Source organism: Gavialis gangeticus, unplaced genomic scaffold, assembly GCF_001723915.1.
Source record: "Gavialis gangeticus isolate Ggan-Ray unplaced genomic scaffold, GavGan_comp1, whole genome shotgun sequence".
Classification (NCBI taxonomy): domain Eukaryota; kingdom Metazoa; phylum Chordata; order Crocodylia; family Gavialidae; genus Gavialis; species Gavialis gangeticus.
The window spans coordinates 61,477,925-61,502,007 of NW_017729024.1; the positions used below are offsets into that span (position 1 = coordinate 61,477,925).

The following is a 24,083-nucleotide window of genomic DNA, read 5'->3' on the forward strand; positions in this document are numbered from 1 at the left end:
GCTGCACAACAAAGTGATGTCCTGTGGGGTCTGGGCAGGCTGCTGTGGGTTGGCTGCAGCCAGCTGGAGCTAGCCCCAGTGGTCAGAAGCTGGCTGCAGCTGGGCCTGGGTGCTGGCAGGCCTGGCAGGTGCCTACAACACCCTGAAGATCTGGACAGTGGCCCTGGCAGCCGCATGGGACTGGAGCTTTTAAGGTCCTGGACCTGGGCCTGACGTAGAGCTGTGCTGAGGCTGGCCCCCTAGTGGCAGAGCTGACTAGGAGTAAATTTGTTCCCGGTCAGGGTCTACACATGCACTACTGCACAGTAACTACTTGTGAGTAAATTTACTACTTGCATTTACAGGTAGCAAATTTACTTGCAAGTAGAGCAGTTTACTGCACAGTAGATGTGTGCACATGTAGACATGCACACTTACTGCTCTACTGTACAGTGAAGTGTCTCGTGTAGACACGCTTGTCTCAGCTCCTGGGCCCTGAACCTAAATCCCCAGGACCAGTTAACTGCCCCACACTCCATGCAACAAAATAAGAAAATTCTGGTACCTTGAGAGCTCATTTCATATGGTAAGGAATGCTATGTGGGCACTGTGCATGGAAAATTATTGGGAGCACTGTGTAGACATGAGCCTCCTAAGTAGTGGCAGCATCTGGGTCTGAGCAACTAATGCTGATAGAAGAGTTACAGCAGCCTACAGCGTAATGTGGTTTCTTCATTGGCTTTGTATCATGAATGTATATGTCAGACACACAGACAAGGTACCTCATCAGCTGTGGGATGGAGAGATCCCTGTATCCCCATATGAATACCCAGAATCCCAACCCCTACACTATCTTCCTAGCAGAGAGCAGGTTGCACCTGTAAACGGTTGCTTCATATCTCTCCCTCATCAGGACCCAGGCTAGCCTTAAATCCACAACCTTTCTCAGGTGCATTGAGCTAGGTAGTCTGAAAATCTCAGCCTCTCCGCTCTGTATAACTTCAGCTGTGGATCAGTGTAATCCAGTGATAGTGGGATATAGGTGTTGTCTTGCCCTACCGAAAAGCCATGACTAAATTAGTTTTCCCAGTGCTACAGAGATGAGGAGGAGAGTGGGAAGGGGGAAAAGAGGAAGAGAGAACCCCCTTACAACATTTTGTGCTATGTGTCAGGGTGTTTTTACACTTTCCCAGAGGCATCAGGTATTGGCTTACAGCCAAGGTTGGGGACTTTGACTGGGGTGTTCCTGCGTGGTGCAAAGCTGGAAGTTCATGGCTACAGGGTCTCGCCCCTTTGTTCAGGGTCAGACCAATTGCCATATTTTGGTTAAGCAAGGAGTTTTACCCCATGGTCAGACTGATATGGACTGTGGGGTGTTTGTACCTTCCTCTGTAGCTGCGGGGTATGGTCCTCTACCCAGGACCTCTTGAGTGTATATTGATGACATTTTATAGAAGCAGGCCATTCCCCTGCTTTACCTGTGGAAGGTTAGGGTATTTCTCTATGTTGAGGCAGGGTTGATGTAGTCTTATGTAGAATTTAGATTATGGTTGTATGGGGTGGTTTGGATAGGGATGGTCCTGCCTCAGGCAGGAGTTTGGACTAGATGACTTCTGGAGGTCTCTTCCATCCCTACTTCTCTGTGATTGAATCGATGAGATGATGAAGGTAATGAAGATGACTAAGATACCAGCTGTTCTTAAAGAACTGATCAATACTGAAAGGAACCTGAGCAAGCAGAGCACCAGCAAGTAACATGTAGTTGTCAGGTGAGCCCCTGGGAACCCAAAGAGCCACGGAGCTGTTCCTGTCACATTCCACATGTCCTGCAGTCACCCACTGGTTGGACACCTGCTCAGAAAGACAGACACTAAGCTAAACAGCACTTTCACGAGTGGGTTTAGGGGGGTCTTAAGTTTTATTGTGAGACTTGCTCCAGCAAGAAGAGCAGTTATTGGTTAGTCATGATGGTGATTGGTCGCCTGTTTAGCCTGAGGCTTTCTCACTTTTTTTTCTTCATGATGAAACCTCATAAATAAAATCTTAACATTTTTGGGTCTCTTCCATGCTTTGCTGGATTTTATTTCCTTTTTACTTTAAATGTAGACTGTATTTTTACCTTGGAAAATTTTATGCAATGACTACAGAAAAAAAATATTTTTAAGAACTTGAGTGAAAATGAACCTATTGCTGTTTTGTAAAGTCTAGTTGTACAATCATTTTTTAAAGCCAAGTGATACAAAAGGGAAATGGACTTTGAATTTGTACCTGAGTTTTTTGTATTCTACTCTTCTTTAAGGCAGTGAATGTGCTTCTGTGTATCCACAGTGGTGGGGATGGGAGAGAAGGGCTGATCACCCTGCACCATTCAGGGCATTTACCACTTGGCAAAGAGCATATACAGGACTACTACGCCTGAATAGTTACTTTCCAAACCCACCTTGCACAGCAGGCAAGACTCTAAGGTAGGGTTGGGCAATTATTTTGGCTGGGCACATCAGCCAGTTTTGGTGTCCTCTTGAGGGCCACACTTCTGTCTGTCTCTCTCTGTCTCCCCTTGTAACCTGGCCAGAGCTGTAACATGCCCTGAGCCCCACCCTGACCCAGAACCCCACCCCGACCTGGAACCTGCTGACTGCATCTGCAGCTTATGCCTCCATCCACCTAGTGCATCTCAGGTGGGCCCAGGTATCAGCCGTAGATGTCACCAGCAGGTTCTGGGTGGCAATTGGGCCCACAGCTGATGCCACCATGTCAGCACTGGGCAGAACGAGTCCTGCTGACCTGCCCAGCACTATGTGGCAGCTGATGCCAGAGCTGCTGGCTGCCTGCAAGCCAGATCCCATGTGTTCACGGCTACCCATCCATAAGCCAGATGCAATCAGTTGGCAGCCCTATTTTGCCCACCCTTGCATTAAAGCATTGAGCCCTGTGGTCTTGCATAGCACTCGCCTTTCACTAGTGGGCCTTTAATTCATGATTACCATAAGTCCTGGGTCGCTGGTAAGAAGATAAAAGAAAATAGCCCCTGCTGAAGGACTTTTCCTCCCACTCACCTGTATGGTACAATAGGCAGGTTAAGGAATTTGGAGGGTTTGGCTGCTTGAGGGGAGGGCTTATATTTATGGATGGTTATCAGCAACTTGTTGAACTGCTTATTGGTTTGTAAATACTTTAAAGTATCACTGGGAAGTAATGTTTCTCATGATTCATCTTGCTGCCAGGATTGTAACAGATCTTAATTCTTCACTTTCCTCCTCATGGTGCATGACAGAACTGGTCAGGATGAAGCTGCGTGTTCTCTGTCTGTAATAAGTCTGGGAGTGGATCACTTCAGACAGCACATACAGCCAGGCTGAACTGGGGCATGGATGGTACAGTGCAGAATGCGTGTCTCCTGGCCTCTATGCATGTAGGCCAGTAGGGGTGAATGGAAGGGAGGAAGCCTGCCCATTCACAATACCTGGGCAAGGTGCAGCCATACTCATGCTTCCTGAATGTTGTGTGGGTTACAAGTCAGGAGGGACATAAACCCAGCCCCACTAATTTTAAAGTGGTGAAAAAGCAAGTCTGAGCCTGGATCAGTCCTTGGAGTGCAGTCCTTGCAGCAGAACTCAGGTCTTTGAACTATAACCACTAGATTATGGCTCTCTTTTTCTGGCCCCAGGAAACTTGTATTTTTACTTCACAGTGGACCCGCTTTGAGAGGAAACTTGAGCTCAGTACCCATACAGTAGTTACTCAGGTGCAGTGGTTAAAAAGCAAATGAAGAGGAAAGCCTATCTGTGTTCATTCCTTTGGGTTAGTTTTTAGTTTATTAGAAGCTGAATCAACACAGGAACAAAGTATGGAAGGACTTAAATGAACAGCCCACCGGTCTCTGGGGCAAGTGGGAAGGTTAAGACACACATGTATTAACAACAGTGTAAGCACCTGTATAATTTCAGGTTTAATTACCAGGTATCATTCAGGAAATAATTTATCAGAGCACAGACAGAAATACATAAATTCCCTTCTAAGTCTGATCAGTCCTCTGGTTTAGAAATTTTCTTTAAGCAATTAAACACTGGAAAAAGCAAAATCAAACCAAAACCTACATATATTAAAAAGTAAAATTCTAGATAGATATTTATTTAATTACATTTGTTTTACATTGCACAAATCTATTTGCCCTTTTCTCCTCATCTTGTTTTCTATTATGTCTTCCCTCTCTATAAAGATACAAGCCATTTGAGAAGAATGCCACAAATGATCTTTTAAATATATTTAGGCACTGTTTAATAAAACATAATAAAACAATTTCTGCCAATCTGTCTTCCTGTAAAATATTTATGGTTACATTTCAGCTTTGAGCTGAAATATAGTTCAAAGTTTACATTTATGCAGAGGTATTATCCAAAAGATCATATTCAAGTCCTGATTAGATATCCTTTGTTCTTGGAAAGATCTTCAGTAAACAATAAATGCAATGATTATCTTTTCAAGTATACATTGAGATCAACAAGTCCATTCATAATTGGCTAAGACACATTTGCTGACCAGTTTCCAAGCTGTCTAGTCATACACATACAGAAAAATTTTAATAAAAAAAGAACAAACAAAAATGCCTGGTAAAAATTATTTTTCTTTACTTTTGCTGACAAATAATTTAAATAATTTTTGTATAAAAAAAAACAAAAAATCTCCAAATGAAACACACTTTTCACTGACAGGAAGCAGTCTTACATTGTCTTACACTGTAGGTATCCATGTTGTCATGTCACTCGTGTTGTTTGGTTTTCATAATCATTGGTTGTAAACTAAAAATGATTGGGATTTTTTTACAAAAAGAAGTATGGCTGTATTACTTGTGTGGAAGTTTCAAATGTGGTTCAGACAAACAGTAGATGTGTCCAAAGTATTTGGTGGGCAACTTGGATGATCAGCTCTTTTTTTCATCCATAACACCTTGTGAAATAGTAACCCACACAAGCACAGATGCTCAGCTTCACAGAGCCTACCACTGGTGCTCATTAGCGTAACGGGGCTGGGCACTACCTTTGTGAAGGGGGCACAAAAGCAGATGCATCCAAAGCAGCAATGAATGGCTCCCACTGCAGTGGCTGGCACCGCCCCAGGCATTGCATGGCTGCCCTGAGAATGGAGCTGCTCAGTGACACCTCTGCTGGCACTGCTGCCTCCACAACAGTATTGGGCAGACAGAAAGATGGAGTCAGGCAGTGAGTTCCCCAGAAAAAGCAAGCATCAGTGTAGCTCATTTCTGGAAGGCAGCCAACTCTAAATGGATTTTGTCTTAATGCGTGGCCAACTACCCGCACACAAATGGTCACTGGTGAGAGTGGAGAAAGGGGGCTGTTCAAAGCAACATAAAAGTGACTGTTCTTTAGCACCTGAGTTTCTTGGTTCTTAGAGTGGCATGAGGCTTTTGGGAAGGCTGAGGTCTCTTTAGATTACACACCTATTGTGGGTCCTCTTGCGTGCTCACAGACGAACACTTTCTGTCGGCTGCAGCCTTCTGGGAGCTGGTGCTAGTGAGCACCCTGCCCCAACAGGAGACACTAGCAGGCAGGACACAGCCCTGACTTCACTGGCTACTGAATTCTCTGTGGTGCAGTGGTTCTAATCTAGGGACACAGTAGCATTCCTCGCATTTGGCAAATGTTTGAGCTCAGATCATGGCCCTGCCATCTTGCCCATGCTCACCCCATGTGTACATGAGTGCATTCACATATACACATACACGTATGTGTGAAGCAGTAATTACTTCGGGGAAAATGAAGTGCCTCATTGATTCTCACACCATTCAGGAGACCATGGACACTTCTTTCCACCTCAGGGTTTGCATTGACACTACTGTTTACATCTAAGGGACCTGGAAAACCTCAGGACACCTGGGTTCTCACCAGGTATACAGAGAGAGGCTCAGGGAACAGAGTTTTCAGCCTTGGCAGGAGAAGCTAAACCGCAAGGTGCTCTGACATCAGGCAGTCAAGAGTGGAAAAGTCAGGCAACTAACAGCATGTGGATGGCAGCGTGTGTGTACTTCGTGGGAGACAAGCAGTGTAGGGTCATGGAAATGCTGCTGAGGCATGAAAGGGCTACAGACTAACTGGTGTCTGGGTTATGGGGCATGAGGTAGCGATGGAGCCAATGGCTGTTGCAGAAGAAACAGGATGTAGCAATAGACCCTGCCTGAAGGGAAAAGATGGGAGAATGACAGGAGTACCAGGCCTGGATGCCTACTCTGGGAGGGCTGGAGGTGCTATTGGGACAGGCCAAAGACTCCAGTCCTCATATGGGTCTTACATGATGTTATTCCATGTGCAGGGTAGCTCAGGCCTTGTGCAGTGTGGGCAGTTTGTAGGCCACCCCCATGGGCTCTGCTACACAGCACCTGGCTAGTGCTGACAGCCTCCCCTCACTGAACAGCCAGGCAGCAGTGCAGGGACTGCAAGAGCAGCACTGCCAGGCACAGGCTGATCTGGGAAGCTTGTAGTACCCCTTCTGCTTATTCCAGCACACTGCAGCATACAGAGGCATCAAAGGAGGGTGCAGAGCCAGAACAAGACTCCCAACACTTTGTCCATGCTTTTTGAGCCAGGTTTCCTCTGCGAGCTCCATAGATGGGTGTGAGCCTGTGTGCTGCCACTGGGCATTCAATTGCATGCCTTCCATCTTAATCCAAAGCTAGAAAGAGCAGTTCTCTCAAGGTGGCTGGGGTCTCATAGGTGTGCCGGGTGCCGTCAGCCACACAGGCACCCCTATGCCCTCAGTACCTGCCGGCATCCATGTGGCAGTTTTTGATCTCCAGCTCCAGCTGCTTGATTTGGACATCCCTCTGACTCACCACCTCACGCAGCCTCCGGATTTCCTCCTGCTGTCGGTAAAACATCTGTAGCAGCTGGAAAAGAAGCAACACCTTGTTCCCCTCATGCCACAACCAGATCTAGGCGTAAAGTACACTGCCACAGCCCTGCTGGCACCAGCAGCATATCAGCCAGGTATCCTCTGGTGTGACTGCCATCATCAGAGTACTCATTTAGCCACCTGAATTCACCCCCCAACCCACCCCATGGCTCCTGAAAAGCCACATTCCCTCAGTATAAAGCAAAGGAAAGACAGAAAAATAGTTTCTGCCCCTCTCCCACATACTTCTGCCTTTATGACTCCATTCCACTGATGGGCCTAGGGGCTAAAATTCAGCACTCAGAAGATCTGGATCCAGCTTCTGGCTCTGTCAAACTCCCTGTGTAACCCGGGTATGTCCCTCAGCTTCTCTTTGCCCTTGTTTCTGATCTCTTCAGCAGAGATAAAAAGCTTCCCTTTGTATTCTTGGCTTACACTGAGCTATTTTGGGGGAAAAGACCATCCCTCTCACTAGATGCATATTCAGTACCCAATGCTAAGAGGCCCCAGTCTCAACATCTGTGATTGGCCAGGAACAGGGCCCAAAAAAGGTTGCATGCTGTGGCATGGGTGGGCAATTATTTGGGCCAAACAGCCACATAGGCAGTTCTGGGGAGCTGCCACGGGCTGGTCAGCACTTCCCCCACCTCCAAAAAAAAAAAAACAGCCTGGCGTCTGTGTGCCCTGTGGCTCCTCCCCACCACTGCCAACAGCACCTAGCCCCAGCCCTGACCCGCCCCACGCCCTCGCTAAGCAGTGGCAGTGACCAGGCAGAAGCTTCTGCTCAGCATGGGGGAAAAGCAGCCCCTGCCACTCACTGCTGCTGGGCCCTTCTTGCTGTTGCTGCGTAGAGCCAGTGCCTGGACTGCCCTGCTGCTCCTCTCTGTCACAGTCACCATCACCTCCAGGCTATCCAGCAGGGCAGAGGTGGCAGTGCAGAGGAGCCGCAGGGCAGCCCAGGCATGGGCTCTGGGTGGCTGCAGCAAGAAGACCCAGCAGCAGTGAAGAGGAAGGGATGCTTTTCCCCTGCACTAAGCAGCAGCTTCTGCCCAGCTGCCACCGCTGCTGTTGCTGCTCAGCATAGGTGGGTGAGTCTGGAGCAGGTGCAGGGCAAGCTGGGGTCAGAGCTGTATGTGCAGGTTCCAGCTGATCCAGAGCTGGTCCATTCTGCCAGGCCGAGTCTGGAGCAGGCATGGGACAGGCTGGGGTCAGGGCTGTGCACATGGTCCCCACCAGTACCACAGGGCTGGGGCCAGCTCAGTGGCAGCCAGAAGGAGCTGCCGCCGCCTGGGATGCCTAGAAGGCAGCAGAGCTGCCCCAGCCCCGCTGTGTGCTCAGGGGGTGGCAGGATGCACCACGGGCTGGATGGTGCCTGGGCCAGGAGAGACCAAGGGACCCACTGCAGGCCAGAGAAAGTGCCTCCTCAGGTGGGATCCAGCCTGTGGGCTATATTTTGCCCACCCCTGCTCTGTGGGCACTCTCCCCTGACAATACTGTGGGGAAGCTTTTGTTTATTGGCTCCTCCCAAGGGGCAAGCCTCTCTCCCACATTTGGGCAAGTGACCAGATTTTCTGAAGAGCAGCATGCCCATAAAGGCCAGCAAAGCCAATAACTGTCTCACAATGGTCCAACTGGGAATATCCTCAGTTAGGACCATCTCCTGAATAAGCCAGTGCTAGGTACCAGCTACAGAGGGGAAACCAATGAAAATGCTGTGGCTCTGCTCGGGTAAGGCATACAGCGTACTTATTTTTGCTTTGTCCAGGGGACCTCTGGGTGACCATCACCTCAGTGTATGGTTGAGAGCAGAAATGTATGAATGTTGGCAGTGACAAGGACTAGCTGTAAATACCTGGGTAGAGAGAGCCTACCCCTTGTAACAGGGCTGCCCCATTGTGCTGTGTGCTGTATTCATGTAAGAGACAGCCAGTGGCCTCAGGGGATCACAAATGAAGCATGCCGTTTGGGCTAGCTGTCACCTGTTGTTCTCTCCCTTCTCCCACCCTCACATCCAGGCCCCCCGTGCTTCCACACAGCCAGACCTCATTCTCAGTTTTGGGCGGGGGGCATTCAAACACATCAAAGCCATTGGAAAGCCGCATCTGGCTATCATCCTGCAGTCTCTCCATTTTCTTCTGGCTTTTCCTGTCTGAGACACTGCTTTGCTTTTGGATCTCCTCCAGTGGCATCCATTCTTCCTGGTTTTGGTACCAGTTGGATTCTGTGCTCTTCTGGGATGGCTTTTGCTCAGGAAATTGTGGCAGAGAATTCACAATCCCAGAGCCTGGTCTCAAGGACACCAGAACAGGCCCTGTAAAGCAAATGGGGGGCAGGGTCTTTAGCTCCTGGAAAGAGCAGGCATGTACTCACCCAATAGGAGAGACCTGCAGGTTGGAGGTACTCTCAAAGGCCATTCATAATCGAAACAGCCCTGGGTCATAGGACCAATTTTATTTTTTTAATAGGGCATAGCTCTCCAGCTGCTAATGAACCAGAATGCTCTTGACACATCATGCCAATGCAAGTCAGGCGAAGAGCTGTTGGACTCCAACTCCACTCCCTCTGCCCAGGCCTGACCTTTATTGATTCCATTCAGCCACTCCTGAGATGTCAGTGCTGGCTGGGTCCCAGCTGTCATAGGATAGATGTCCTCCTGGTAAGATTCTGACTGCAAACACACAAGGAAAATGCATAAAATTGCTACTGGGGCCACCAGCTGCTGCCAAGCTTGCTGGCCAAAAAAGGGCCATTTCTCAGCAGGGCCGCCTAGACACTGACAGGTAATGGTTCCTAATGGGTAGGAACCTCTACCCATCCTGACCCAGAAACCCCTTGCCGGTCCTTTACTGGGATGATGATTCCCCTAGAAATTCCTTGTTGCTTTGACTCACAACATCCCCTTGCCTGGAAGAGCAGAGTGTTACAAGGTAAGTTCCAGGCTGATATTTCTCCTAGCAATATATGGATATAGACAACCTGGTCCTGTTAATACTTGCAGCAGAACTTCTGCTGGTTTTCAAAGGACTGGGACTGCACCCAAAGTGAACCTCAAAGATGTGACACCCACAGAGATGAGCTAGGTGGCTTGATGGCAGAGCTGGGCTGCTGTAGACAGTTATATCTGAGGAGCAGGTGGGCTGTATATCTGAGGAGCAGAGATGGAGAGGTATAAGTACTCACTGTGGTGCCCATCATGGACTCCATGGACTCACGTAATCAGCTGCCATAAGAATAGCCTCCTCACAGGGAAGCTGGACTGAGTGGTGTCAGGGGATTTAGTAGCTTACAGAAGTAGATTTAGTAGCTTACAGACTCACAGCCAAAGTGAAAACTAAAGTGATGTGGGTGCGAAATGGTTCTGGTCTCCCTGACTGGGATATCTACACTGCAGTCCCAGGCATGTATACAGTGGTACATATAGCTCTCCAAGCTAGCTTTAGGCTAGCCAGCTCAGACATTGGGAAAGGCTTCAGTATGGCAGCATGAAGCTTGGTGCTGGCAACTTTATCCTTCCAAGGAGCTGAAACCCCAGTGCGGGCCCTTTCACTGTGTTATTCCAATAAAGGCCCTGAGCAGTTCATAATGTTCTTACATACTATAGTGACATTGTCTGTCCCACACACATGGCTAGGTAAGAGCCTTCCATAGCTGCAAGCCACATAACAGGCTATCACAAGCAGTCTTTCCTTAGGAAATAATCTTTGGTTCAGGCAGCACCCATCTCCCACCTCAGCTGAGGAATAGGCCCAAGGGCTTTCCCAAAGGTCATACAGCCCCTGCTTAGCTGTGCTCTATCAGAGCTGGTGGATGGGCCCACATTCATGGCAGAGGCCTGCTTACCCGCCGTGGCACAATCATGGAAATGGGCTCGATCAGGCTTTTGGTTGGGATCAGCTTGTAGAATCGGAAGATCTCACAGGCTGACACATCAAGGCCTCTCTTCGGCATGGCCCCTGATGACAGAGCACAACAAATGGCAGGCATGGTTTGGGAGCAGGCTGGGAACAATCACCACGGAGGACTAACCCATCCCTTTTCCAAGTGAATTTAAGCAAGCGAAGGGCATTGACTCAGCATCCCTCAACACAAGCAGCATGCCTCACTGAGAGATGGCATTCGTTTTGGTACAGATATGCTAACAACATCTTGGCTTATTAGTGCTGTAACAGTAACAAGGGCGCTAACAGTCATGCACTTCATGAATGGTGGCAATAACATGCACTCATATCCAACTAGACACAGTGTTGTCAGCTCAACTCTCAGGATTTTTGGCATTGTTCTTAAAGTCTATGCTTTAGGAATGTGAAAAACGTAGCTTTTTATTTTATATATAGTTATATATATCTATATATAAAAGAAAGAGCTAAGTTTTTCACATTCCCAAAGTGGAGACTTAAGAACAACACTAAAAATCATGAGTTGGCAATACTGCCACTAGGGTTTTTGCCACACATTACATACATTATGTAATGAATTGGTTAATTGTGCAATAAATGTAGACTGGCCACACTTGCAAAGTAATTATCACACAATTAACTGATTAATCACAGAATAAATTTAGACCAGCCACATGTGCAGAGTAATTATCATGCCATAAAAATGTCCATCCAGCTATAAAAAGAGCCAGCCAGCCACCAAATTAGTGCTTGAAAATGTGTAACAATTTTATAGCTGGTTTCTATCCAGCATTAATTTTAATATGTGGTTGGGCCCTAGGCGACTGTGTCCTTACAAGGATCTATGCTTGTTAGATGGAGCCTAGAGAACATTTTTGTAAACCATCTGATTGCCATGGCACTGAATGCAGTGTTTCCTTCTTCCTTGAGTGCTCGGGTCAGAGTGACTCAAATGGATGCTTATCTTGCAGGGGTGATCTGACCCCAGCTGACTTCCTGTCCCTTGGGCAGGAACCAATGATTTTGCGAGGTCCCTTCCAGCCCTAATGTCTATGAAATCTATGTGCCTTGTTGTGTAGTGTATTTTCCACCTCCAGGAACAGAGTTGCAGCTCAGAGGTGGTGTTCAGAATAGGCCCCTCTAGCCTCAGAGCCCTTGGGACTGTGCTATCGAGAACATAGATGGAAATCCCAAGAGCACACACGCAGAGTCGGTAGCTTTTATATGTCAGATTCTATTCACAAAGCTGATGTGAGGTCTGAGTTAGTCCCCAGAGTATGTTATTGTGGACCCCAAATTGGTATGGTCTCAAATGCTGAGCTCACAGCTATGCTAGCAATCCAGGTCACACACTCACCAATGCCTTTCTGTGGTATGTGGGAGCGGTACTCCATCAGGAAGTTCAGGTATGGCTTCTCCATGCTTATCTCATAGTAGCGAATGTTCCCATCACCCTGGAGACAAGGAGAATCAATGCGAGGCCTGGCTTAGCTCCCACTGCACAGAGGAGGACTTAAGAAAGGGGTGACTCCAAGTGCCATTCCAGTGAACAAGAAGGGAGCCCTTTCTCTATGAATACCAGCTTTAACCTCCTCACTCCCATGAGGGATTGGCCTTATGGTGTCATTTCCCATTTTAACTGAGGTCAAAAGCCCGGAAATGACCAAATTCAACCTGCTGTCCAAATAAATGTGCCTCGCCATGCAATCTGGCCCCATCCCATGGCAATTATGCAAGACTGCAAGGCTGGACAAAGACTGTGCCCCATGTGCTACCACTGGATCCACCTGCAAAACTCCCTAAGCCTCAAATCTTGTCATGGCATGAGTTTGTACATAACCAGGCATATTAGTACAGCTTTTACTTTCTTTTTACCTGGAGAAAAATATGGGTTGTGCTGCACCATACCATATCATTATGCACCATACCATCCACACCCTCTTTTTCAAAATACTAGATCCACCCTTGTTTGTGGGTTTCTTATTGCCCCCTGCAAGGAGTAGATGACAAACATGTTGAAGACCCTGGCTCACCTGGACCCTGATCCTCCAAAAGCTCATGCACCTACCCAACATTACACCTACAAGTCCTCCCACAGAAGACCATGTCTTCAGCTCACATGCTTGACATAAGGCTGCATTTGCAGGATCTGGTCCCTCTGGGCAGGCATCTGAGTGCTGTAAGCCCATGTGATACTGGTGAAAACTGACTCAGGGACCTGGGAGTGCAGAGTATACTGGGAAGTGACTGGAAGGGCTCACCTTGTCATCGAGTGCAGACCCCAGCTCTCAGCAGTGCAATATAATCATAAGTGACTATGCTCCATCTAAAAGCTGGCTCTCTGCTGCCACAACTATACTGCCTTTCTTCCCATTTCTAGCACAGGCCCTTCTGTGGGAAGGGGAGACTTGATTTCATCCTTTGCATCTGTTTGTCTGCCAAGAGGTATCCTCACATTTAGTTGAGAACCTTTTTAAAGCATCAAGGCATGAGTCTCATAACATGCAAATTGATTTAAAGCAGCAGCCCCTAGCAGGGAGCATAACCAACTATGCTAACATCCATTCCAAGGAAAAGCACTTACCTTGCTCACAACATATAGCATGTTTGTATCTGAGTCATAAAAAGGGAAAAGCAGCCCTGAGGAGCCATCTAGATCCTCCTCCAATAAAGGCACCGAAAGATCACCCTGGGCATAAAAAAGGAGAGAGAAAACAACTCCCATCAGAAATGACCTCAGAGAGGAGCTTCTTCTCACAGGACATGGACATGGATCAACCCAAATGCCCCTGGTCCAAGACACAGAGTGCAACTCCCTGATAGGGACCCTGTCCTGTCCCTCCTAGAGAAAGAGCTGTGAAGACAACAGGCCACATCCTGGAATCCCTCAAGATAATGGTGGGGAGAAGCCACCCTGGCTCCTTGTATGGAGGTACCAGCTCAAAGGTGTCCACTACACAAGCACCTACATGGGGGCAGAGCATTTTGTGAGGGGTCTAGGAAGGTGCTGGTTGGGCCCAAGATCTGTGCAGTGTAGGAAACTGGCACATCCCCCCTCACAAAGCAGGTGTGCCTGAAGGGTTCTGCTACCAGGGCAAAGTTGAAGGGTAGCTGGAGTGGCAAAGCTGCTGGGAGGAGTTGCTTACTACCCAGCAAGCCAGCCACAGGGAGATTGGCAAAGGGTCACAAACAAGTTTCTTGGCACAGAGGATACAGGCTTGTGACTCTGCAGAGCCACCACTGCCATCACCTGGGGCAGACCTACCAGAGACGAGCCTGCTTAGGACAAGCTCAGCACCATAGCCAAGAAGAACTGGCTAGCATGTTGTTGGGATGGACATTGCTCCAGCAGCACCTCCTTCTTGTGGACACTGTATCCAGCAGCACAGGTGGCCATCTAATGGAAAGCTGCACACACCAGTGATGGAACAGCCCCTTCACTCCTCTCCAGTTAATGATGAAACATTAAATATCCTTTCTTGACCAGCACCCATCTTGACAGGAGGCACGTGCCTTGCCAGTAGACTGGGGTAAATGTTCTCCAAATGATTAAGTGCAACGCACTGTCAAAACTAAACAGCAGATACTTTCCTCCCTTGAAGCCCTACTGAGCCAATGTGGGGCTCAATTCTGCTTCAGTGGGAAACAGTAGACTTTTTGGCATTGAGGGCAATGATACCAAGAACTAAGAACTGCATCCAAAACCCCCAAGGTCCTTGGAACAGCCCTGTACCTCCGGTTGATTGGTGTCTGCCTTGTTCCTGTGTCTCACTACTTTGAGTAATTTCTCTGCTTCCAAGCTATGTTCATTTGCATTTAATAATATGGTACAAACCAAATGATGACTCACAAAGAGCTTTTACCTGGATAGATGCCTCTGAACACTGACTACAAATTAATTACTGGGTATTTGGTAGGTACAACTGTTAACATGATAGTTACAAAGTCCAGAAAACTGTGGATGTGAATATATTGGGCTGCTGGTCTGACTCACCTGATCCCATAAGACTATCTGCCTATTATTCCACCGGGATGTGCCAGTAGAGAGCAGCTTTTTCATGTTTCCTAGAAACAAAACTTTATTCACTCTGTGAGACTTGGAGCTGGCTTCCTGTAGGGAGAGATGGCATGTTACTGTGATTTCCAAAGTGAACAGTACATTGTGGAAAGAAATCTTTTTCCCATTGTCACCTGACATTTGGAGGAATCCAGTCTCTCTGGTAAATTAATCTTTGCCTCACACAAACTGCACTGCTCCCAGAGTGCTGCCTCCTAAACCAGAAGCAGTGGAACCAATCTGCATGGTGCTTCTTAGCAGTGACAATACTAATTACCTCTGAGTTAATTAGTTTATATGGATGCAGCTTTTTCATTTCTGGATTAGGAAGGAATCCATGAGCTGGTTTCCAATAGCACAGTCCCAAGGTCATGGCTGTTTTGTGACACTAAGGAATCGTCTTGGAGCAGAGCCAGAATTCACTAGTCAGTCTGCTCCAGGATTCTCTCTGGCACTTGCACCTTGCTTATAGGAATGATCACCCCCTGGTTCTCCCAATGAAAGCTCATCTCCCTTCTGCCATCTGCACACAAGTGCGGCCTTCCCAACGTTCAATGAACCTTGACAAAAGAGGACTCACAAAGTCAGCCGCACTGGATTCAAGTTTCTGACCCCAGCATACCTGTACAACTGTGCCTGTTTGAGGCTCAAAAATCCGTATCTTTCTGTCTCGGCAGGCTGTGGCTAGCAGACTGCCATCCACGTTGAATGACATGGAGAGGATCACATCCTTGTGAGAATCGAAGATCTTCACTGGATTCTGAATGACCGTCTCCTTTGTGTCGAGGCTCCATATCATAATCTGAAGCAAACAAATAAGTTCTCAAGCCCTTTCCCTTTGAACTTGTTCATTTTACAGTAAGCACAAGAAAAATGGCTGTTCCATCAGCAAGATCTGAGTGGACGTACTGGAACTGTACGAAAGGAGCTATATGAAAGGTTTACTGCAGCTATATGAAAGCTATATGAAAGCTACTGGAGCTATATGAAAGGTTTACTGTAGAGTAGACTAATTAGCTCTGCCATAAATGTTGCGCATCTACATGTGCACCCCTATTAAGCTGGAGTAAACTAATTTATTCCAGTGCAGGACAGTACTTGTAAATACAGGTACTGTCTTGCTGTGAAGTAAAAAACTCAGCAGCTGCACACATGTAGATGCTGCCCTGGCTGGCTGGGGCACGAGGGTGCTTCAGTGTGGGGGCTGCCTGCCGGCTAGCCCCCACCCACTGAAGCACCCTCATGCCCCAGTCAACCCCTCTGCCATATGCTGAGCCAGAGGGAGCAGCTGTCAGACCAACCCCCCAGGCTCCCTGACAGCCAGGCCTGCTCCAACTTGGCTCAACATGCTGTGGGCCAGGGTGCACATGCAGATGTCATGCCTAAAAACAATATTAATTACATATGTAGACATACCTTCTGTTTCCTGTTTACCTTTCTGTGCCCCTTTTTTACCTTCATTTTTTTCCATCACCAATGTTTTTACATTTCCCAGCCTGTCTTGTTCTACTGCTTCTGAGAGCTAGTCTGACTCAAACCACTGAGACCCACAGAGGCTGAGGAGGTCCAATTCACCCTGCTTGTAAAACCCCAGCCTTGGACCTTCAAGCCAAGACCATCAACTTGCCCTCAACCTCCTCCCCAGTGACTTCCAGCCCATGACCTCTTCCCCTTGGAGGGAACCACAGGACAGAGTAGGGCTACTTCTGGAGAACTTCCCCATGCAGTTTGACAGGCCTTTGACTTCTCTTAGAAAAGACAATGACAGGGAGGTGTACCAATTAAAGTGATTCTGCAGAAGCAGAGCATATATGGGGCAGAGCTTTCCCCTTGCAAACCCCTGTAGGCCCCACCTCCACTGTGCAAGGCTCAGCTGTGCACGCTACCATTTGGAGCAGAAGACATGGCCCCTCTGGGCCTTGCTGGATACCAACAAACCTTATAGTCATAACCAGAGCTGAAGAGGATGTTATTGGCAGTGGGGTGCCATTCGATGAGGCCAACCCTCCGTGCATGGCCGAGGAGTTCCTTCTTTGCATTGGTGATGTTTCTTGTTAGCAAATGCTTGGGGATGTCCCAGATCTTGACCTGCACAGCACAAAAAGGTCTTTGGATAAATACAGTGTTGTATCACCACATATCTGTGCTGGTATGAGGCAATCTATCACTAAAACCTGGTCAAGTAAATCATCAGCACCATTGATGTCAAATTAGGGGAACCCATGGTCCCAAGACCAGATATTTCTCTCAGGACAATGCCAAGATACTTGGGAGCTAACCCAGCAACCAGCACATTCAAAGCAGGGCTTCCCCTTTATTCCAAGCAGTCTTGAATTGGACCAGAAAGCATTTGATGTTGGCCTCCAAACATATCATTTAACCAATTTATTGAATTATGGAAAAGAGCCTGAGGGGACCTCAAGAGTTCATCTAGTTCAGCCCCTTGGTCACAGCAGGATCATCCTAGTATAAAGCATACCAGACAAGTATTTGTCTAACTTGCTCTTAAAAACTTCCAGGGATGGAGACTCCACTATCTCTCTGGGTTACCTGTTCCAGCGCTGAACCACCTTCACAGTTAGAACATTTTTCCGTCTTAAATGTCCCTTGTTGTAATTTAAGACTGTTATTTCTTGTCTTGTCTCCTGTATAACTCAATATTTTTCTGTATAACTCTATATACAATATCTATATAACTATCCTTCAGGTATTTGAAGACGGTTATCAAATCTCCCCCTCAATCTTTTCTTCTCCAGATTAAATAATCCTAGTTCTTCCAACTGTTTCTCATAGGCCATGTTTCCCAGACTGCTAATAATTTTTGCTGCTCTTTGCTGAATTTTTTTCCCAATTTGTCCACCACAAAGGCAGTGCCAAGGATCCACTCCACACTCCATACTAATCCAGCCTGGCCCAGACTAGAATGATCTAGTTAGGAATTGTCCTCCATTGACCTTAATTTTTGATGATTTTATGTCCTGCTGTCAATTTTTGTGCCAAGCTGGCATTCACTTGTGTGGAGGCAAGTTGTGGTCCCCTGTCCTATAACTATTGCTCATTTCTATCCATTGATGGCCTAATGAAGAAACCCCCTATCCAAGTTGAGTGCTCTAACCATTAAACTTAATCACAGAAAGTCTTTGAACTACAAGCTCCTTTTGATTTACTCTCCTTCTAGCTGTAGGACTCTTGAAATCTTGGTGGCCCAGCAGTCCAGCTCTATCAGAGTCCCAATAATCAGGCATGTCTATAGTCTGGCAGTTGGAGAATGAGCTCTCCTGGGAGACATTATTTGGAATAACTTCAAGCCAAGGAGCAGCTAGAACCCAGGTACTCTACTTCCTGGGTATATGCTCTAACCACTACACTATTATGCAAGAAGTGACTGCTACCTCCTTCCAATCTTGTTTCTGAGTGAAGGTGGCCATGACTGCCACGCTTTACACTGAACACAAAGGTCTTTGCTTAAATTATCCTGTTCCAAACTTGTCTACAGATTTGGGCCCTTCTGGGGATTTAGACAGCATTTAAGTCCCACTATGCCTCATATTGGTATCATAATGGAGCTCAGACAGGACCTAGGTGCCTTGCTTCTCAAACTGACCTACTTTGGGCCAATGCAAAGACTATATTTAGATACACAGGGAACTCTGAAGTCCAAAACATGGGGAATAAATTAATGCAGGCACCCACTGAGATTTGGGGCCACTGGAACAGAGATAGCCTGGATATTTTGGATTACTTTTCATGATTCAAGTGTTTAAATCCCTCCTAAGTCTCCTTAGGTGCCAGGCTTATATATCTGGATCTACTCTGCAGTCACGCTTTGTCTACAATATAGGCATACCCTTGGAGAGCAGCTCAACCCCTGACCCATTTGGTTTGCTCTCACTTCCACCATTTGCATTAGCATCAACCACTGTAACTTTAGATAGTCTCAATATCCATCCTAAGGAAATGCCCAACTCCTTTCTCCATCTGGCTACATTTTTTACCTCGGTAACTTCCTGTGGCAGTGAGTTCAACAAGCTAAAAGTATTTCCTTGTATTCGTTTTGAACTTGCCCCCTTTTAGTTTCCTTGACTGTCAACTTCATGTGAGATTTTTCCTCAAGCAGATCCAGTTATTTCAGTGGTGTTCTTCAGACTCAACTTATTTCTACCTGTATGAGCCAGAGTGACTCCACAGAAGGGTGCTATTTAAGAAAATCTATTCTTGATTAGCAAATCCTAATTACACTCTGCAGGCAAGTCTACACACACAAATAATGCAAAACAATAAACTCCAGAGCTTATTGCTTTGGAGTTTGTTGTTCCCAGGTGCACTGTTTAATCATGTTCCCAGGAACGCAGCACGTTGTGTCCGGTCAGAGCAGCCCTGGCTGGCAGGGAGTCCTGGGGGTCAGCCTGCTAACTCAGGGTTGCTCCCCACACCTCAAGGTGCTGCAGAGGGGCTGGCTGGGGCATGAGGGAACTTTAGTATGGGGCTAGCCTGCAGGCAGCCCCCCCACTGAAGCACCCTCATGCCCCAGCCAGCCAGTGCAGTATGGAGTAAACTGTGGAGTAAAAAACTTGTAAATATAAGTACTATCCTGCTGCAGAGTTGGTTAGTTTACTCCAGGCTAATAGAGGTGCACATCTAGATGCACAATTTTTAGTGCAGAGCTAATTACTTAGCTCCACAGTAAACATCTCATGTACCTTGTGGGGATGCTCTCAGTCTGGAATAAGTGTCAATCAAGACTAGCTGTTCTGCTTTAAATTCAGGCTCTATACTAATCCAAATTAACTTGCTTGTGTAAACAAGCCCAAGGAGTATGTTGCATTGGAAAAGCACCTAATTCAGAGTTTCCTTCTCCCACTGAGCCCAGGACATATCTCACCCATGTCTGTATGGGAGCCCATGGTTCTGAGCCCAGGACAGAGCCTCAGGCTTGTTTTTAAATGTGACACTGTTTAGTATTTCACCATTTAGGCTGTAGGCTTCTGTTGAAGGAAGAAGCTCACTAAGCTCTATGGCCTTGATTGTAAGTTGGGAATAGAAGGAAAGTATTCTTTAAACAAGTTCAAGAAGAGGAAACCAAGGCATGCTTCTCCCTGAATGGTACAACTTCTTTCCCAAACAAGTGTTTTGGCTGGCTAGTGACCGAGAGCAAGCTGGCAAACTTACAGTGGCATCTTCTGAGCAGGAAGCTATTACAAAGTCATTAAAAGGGTTCCACTTGATGTCCAGCACGTTCCCTTTGTGCCCACACACTCGAGGGTAATGTGGGTCAAGCTTTCCTGTCTGAAAAGAGCAGAAAGTCCTGGTTAGCTCAGAAAGTTGTAGTTTAGCCACAGGTTTATATAGCCTTAGTAGGTTATGTGCCATGGCCAGACCTGCACCATACTTTCCAGGTCCAAAGAGAAACACCATTTTTTGCTTCAGATAGATCTGGATATTTTGCTTGCAGAGAATATGTCTTGCAAGCTCTTAGCCCTTGCCTGGATAGTGCTATTCCAAATGCTATTATCCTTCACCATTCCTGAACAATGACAGTGGAAAAGCCCAGAAAAGCATGAGACAACCATGGAACTGATCATTTCCCAGGAGCCATAGACAAGGGTGTAAAGGACAGTGGCTAGAGCTGGGCAGGTAATGGGATTTTTGGCTATGGTGGCTGGATCAAAAAATTAGAGGAAAATAATTGGGTTCAGGGTAAACTGAAAAGCAAATTTGGAGGGATTCTATGAAATAATCCCTCAAAAAGGCTACATAAAACTGTATTTTGTCAAAAGTCTGACCTTGTGTCTTGTTCATAGTCATAGAATAAGAGGGCCCTTGTACACGTGAGGAAATTGCCCCTTTTAGTGATTTACTTGCCTTTTTTTAACAATTTAATTGTGTAACAGTGTACATGTTCAGTGGCAGATTTTGCTTTACCGTATTTTCGCACATATAGCCCGCACCCATGTATAACCCGCACCCATGTATAACCCGCAGAAAATTGTATTTTCGTAAAATAGTTTGTGTATTCCCCACACCCACGTATTCCCCGCCCCCCAGGACATGGCCATAAGCACGGGCTCTGCTGGGCACGGCTGCCAGAGCCGGAGCTGGAGCTGGAGCCAGGGCTAGCCGTAGGCTCTAACCACCCACCTGCAGCCTCCCCACAAGACATGGCCGCAAGTGCAGGCTCTGCCGGGGCTCGCTGCAGACTCTCACCGCCCACCATGTCTCGGTGCCGAGCCCCGGCTCCAGCTCCGGCTCCAGCGGCTATGTGCAGCACATATATGTATATGTACACGTGCATATATATGTGTGCATGCATATGTCTTCGCCGCGAGTCCTGGCTCCAGCTCCAGCAGCTCCGCCCGCCATGTCTTGGTGGTGAGCCCCGGCTCCAGCTCCAGCTCCGGCGGCCGTGCCCAGCAGGCTCTGCCGGGGCTTGCTGCAGACTCTCACCACCGGCCTGCAGCCTCCCCCCCCGAGACATGGTCACAAGTGCGGGCTCTGCTGGGCATGGCCGCTGGAGCCGGAGCTGGAGCCAGCTAAAAGTGGTGCAGGGGAAGGGAGGGATGAGGAGCTGCGAGCAGCAGGGGAGGCAGCCCCACCCCCCGCCGCCACTGCCAGCCACACTCAAGATAATCCCGCCGGGGGATGGGCGGGGGTGGGCTATGCTGTTCTAAAGACTCTGCATAGCCCACACCCTTGTACAGCCTGCACCCACCTGTCAAGTTTGTAAAAATGTGTATAGCCCGTGGGCCATATGTGCAAAAATACAGTAAATGTCTTTTTTACATAGCAAACTAAAATACATCCCAGGTAATTTAGTTTGTTATGTAATACATCCCATGTATTTTAGTTTGTTACGTAAATTACAGCGATATTCCTCATGTGTACAAGGGTCCGATCTGGAGAAGGCAGCAGGGACAGTTCAGGGGGCACTGGAAGTCTGGGTGTGCTTGGGGAAGCTCAGGCTTGGCGGGCTTCCAGTGCCCTGTGCACTATCCTCATCACCTTCTCCGGCTACCGGCACACCTAGCCGCCCTCCTGCCACCTTCCTGGGGCAGCCAGCCTGTTTCCAGGTGGTCCCAGGCAGTAGGGTTGGTGCACAGGGTGCTGGAAGCCCACCAAGCCCAACCTTCCCTGAGCATGCCTGGGCTTCCAGCACCCCGTGCACCGTTGGATCTGGTGGATGCTGCCTGCAAGTTGTGGCTGCACCTGTGCAGCTAACAACCCACCCGGGTTGCCCCCAGGGACCCCACCGCCGAGGAGGGAAGCACCGGGCTCCCCTGCTGCTCAAGGGCGGTGTGACACAGTGGCAGCTCACAAGGGCAGGCTCCACCGAGGAAAGAAAAAAAGTGGACAGAGGTCTGATCTTTTTTTTTTCTCCTGGATCCTGCCTGCATCTCCCACAGCTGGGGAGTGAGCTGCTGGCGGGTTGTGCAGCCCCTGAGCTGTAGCGGACCCCAGTGCTTTCCTCCATTGTGGCAGCACCCCCCCAAGCAGCACCCACCTGCTGGCACCCTGCCTAGGTGGTCCTGGGGGGCACCGCCAGTGCGGAAAGAAGTACCAGGGCCTCTCAGCAGCTCGCCCCACAGCCTCGAGAGAGGTGGGCAGGCTCCAAGAAAAAAAATAGGATTAGGTCCCTCACTGCTTTTTTTTTTTCCTTCAGCAGAGCCTGCCCGCTCTGCAGCAGGAGGCCCCAGTGCTTCATTCTTGCTCTGACTTGCCAGCATATCTGTTTGAAATGCCTCAGGATCTATAATAATAACATGTTTATTCCATCTGTCCAGAGCACTCTGATTGGTTGTTTCAGTAAGAATTGTGATTGGCTGCTGAGACAACCAATCAGAGTACTGCAGACAGACAAAATAAGCCTATTATTATAATTAAAGATTATCTTTCATCAGCTACGTGGGTTCCCAAGCAGTGCTTGAATTCAGCCTATCCCAGACCCCTTGCTGGTTTAAGTTAAAACAGAGACCCCCAGCATCCTGGCATGCTCTTTGGGCAGGGCTGGGCTGGGCAGGGCTCTCTGCTCCACAGCAGGGCTGGCCCCTCCCCTCTGCTCCCTGGCTGGAGCTCCAGAGACTGCAGGCTGCTTCCCCCCTCCCCTCACCACTCCCTGCTAAGCAGGAATTCCCCCCTCCCCTCTGCCTTGCTGAGGAGGTGTCTATGTATTAGCTTGCAGACTACCTGCTGAATGGACAGGTAGAATCAACAGGCAGAGTCAACAAGTAGCTGGTAATGTCCCTCTGTTGTTTTCTTAATTGGGTGATAAACACTGATTTAGGGGGTGAGAAGCACTATTATCAATTCCCTGCTGGGCTAATCAGAGTGTCCTGCCCCCGGGGCCTGGCCAGGCCCCTCTCAGCTCAGTACTGTGGAAGGAAGGGAGGGCTGCTCTAGCACCCCCCAGCTTCTGGCCTGAGCCACTGCAGGCATGTGCCTGTATTTCTGGGATGTCTGTCCAGTTACAAAACTGATTTAGCCTAGCCAGATTAGACTAACCTGCAAAGACTGAATCAATTCAGGCTCAGGCATTTTGAATGTCTGTCTCTAGAGCCTAGGAGGGAAAAGAGAGACTCCCCATAGACTAGCACATACAGATGCTTGTCTAGATGGCACGATTAGCTATGAGGGCTTTGGGCAGAGTCTGCTTATGAGAATTTACAGTGGAGGGCACTGTAGCCAGGAACCACATGGTGCTGAAGCAGCAGGTGGGGGGTGGAGTCGGCCAGTGGTTGCAGCAGGCGGCAGAGGAGTGGCAGTGACTGGGCGTGCGGGAGCGCAGCGACAGCTGGGTGGGAGCATGGGGCCTGTGTCAGGGACCCAGACCAGGGTGCGGGCTGGCACGGGGTCTATGGAGCCAAACTAGCTCCCCACTCTCCCTGCTGGCACAGCCCAGCCCAGCTCCATAGAGCCCCTGCCGACCCACGCCCTGGGCCCCTGCTGGCTCAGCCTGCTCCAGCATGTTGCAAAAGGACCTGTTCCAACCCCTTTGCAGGGGAAGAGGAGCAGATTTTGACAGATGTTCCTTCCTCCCCCTTCCTTGTCTGGCTTTGAATCAAGAGTTAGTTTTGCAGCTGCCATTGAAGGGACACTCCTTATGTCACAGGACAACTGGACTTATATGCACAATCTTCCAAAGTTCTGGAATGATGTTGTAACACAGCACCACAGCAGAACAGAGAAGAACAAAAATGGTGTGGGGGCTGGGGCACATGATTTAAGAGGAAAGGCTGAGGGAACTAGGCTTG

At 48.3% G+C, this 24,083-nt stretch overlaps 1 protein-coding gene across 2 annotated transcripts in view; it reads right to left on the reverse strand.

Moving 5' to 3' along the window:
- Positions 1–5,247: 5,247 nt before the first annotated feature.
- Positions 5,248–24,083, reverse strand: part of CORO2A (coronin 2A) — a 134,129-nt gene continuing 115,293 nt past the window's right edge. For both annotated transcript variants that reach the window (XM_019517163.1, XM_019517164.1), the window contains exons 3-12: positions 20,008–20,124; positions 16,777–16,926; positions 15,461–15,640; positions 14,776–14,892; positions 13,366–13,470; positions 12,139–12,235; positions 10,726–10,838; positions 9,463–9,553; positions 8,928–9,196; positions 5,248–6,880 (exon numbers count right to left, since the gene is read on the reverse strand). In XM_019517163.1, the coding sequence (XP_019372708.1) occupies positions 6,749–6,880; positions 8,928–9,196; positions 9,463–9,553; positions 10,726–10,838; positions 12,139–12,235; positions 13,366–13,470; positions 14,776–14,892; positions 15,461–15,640; positions 16,777–16,926; positions 20,008–20,124 (1,371 nt within the window). In that variant the 3' untranslated portion in view covers positions 5,248–6,748. The remainder of the gene's footprint in view (positions 6,881–8,927; positions 9,197–9,462; positions 9,554–10,725; positions 10,839–12,138; positions 12,236–13,365; positions 13,471–14,775; positions 14,893–15,460; positions 15,641–16,776; positions 16,927–20,007; positions 20,125–24,083) is intronic.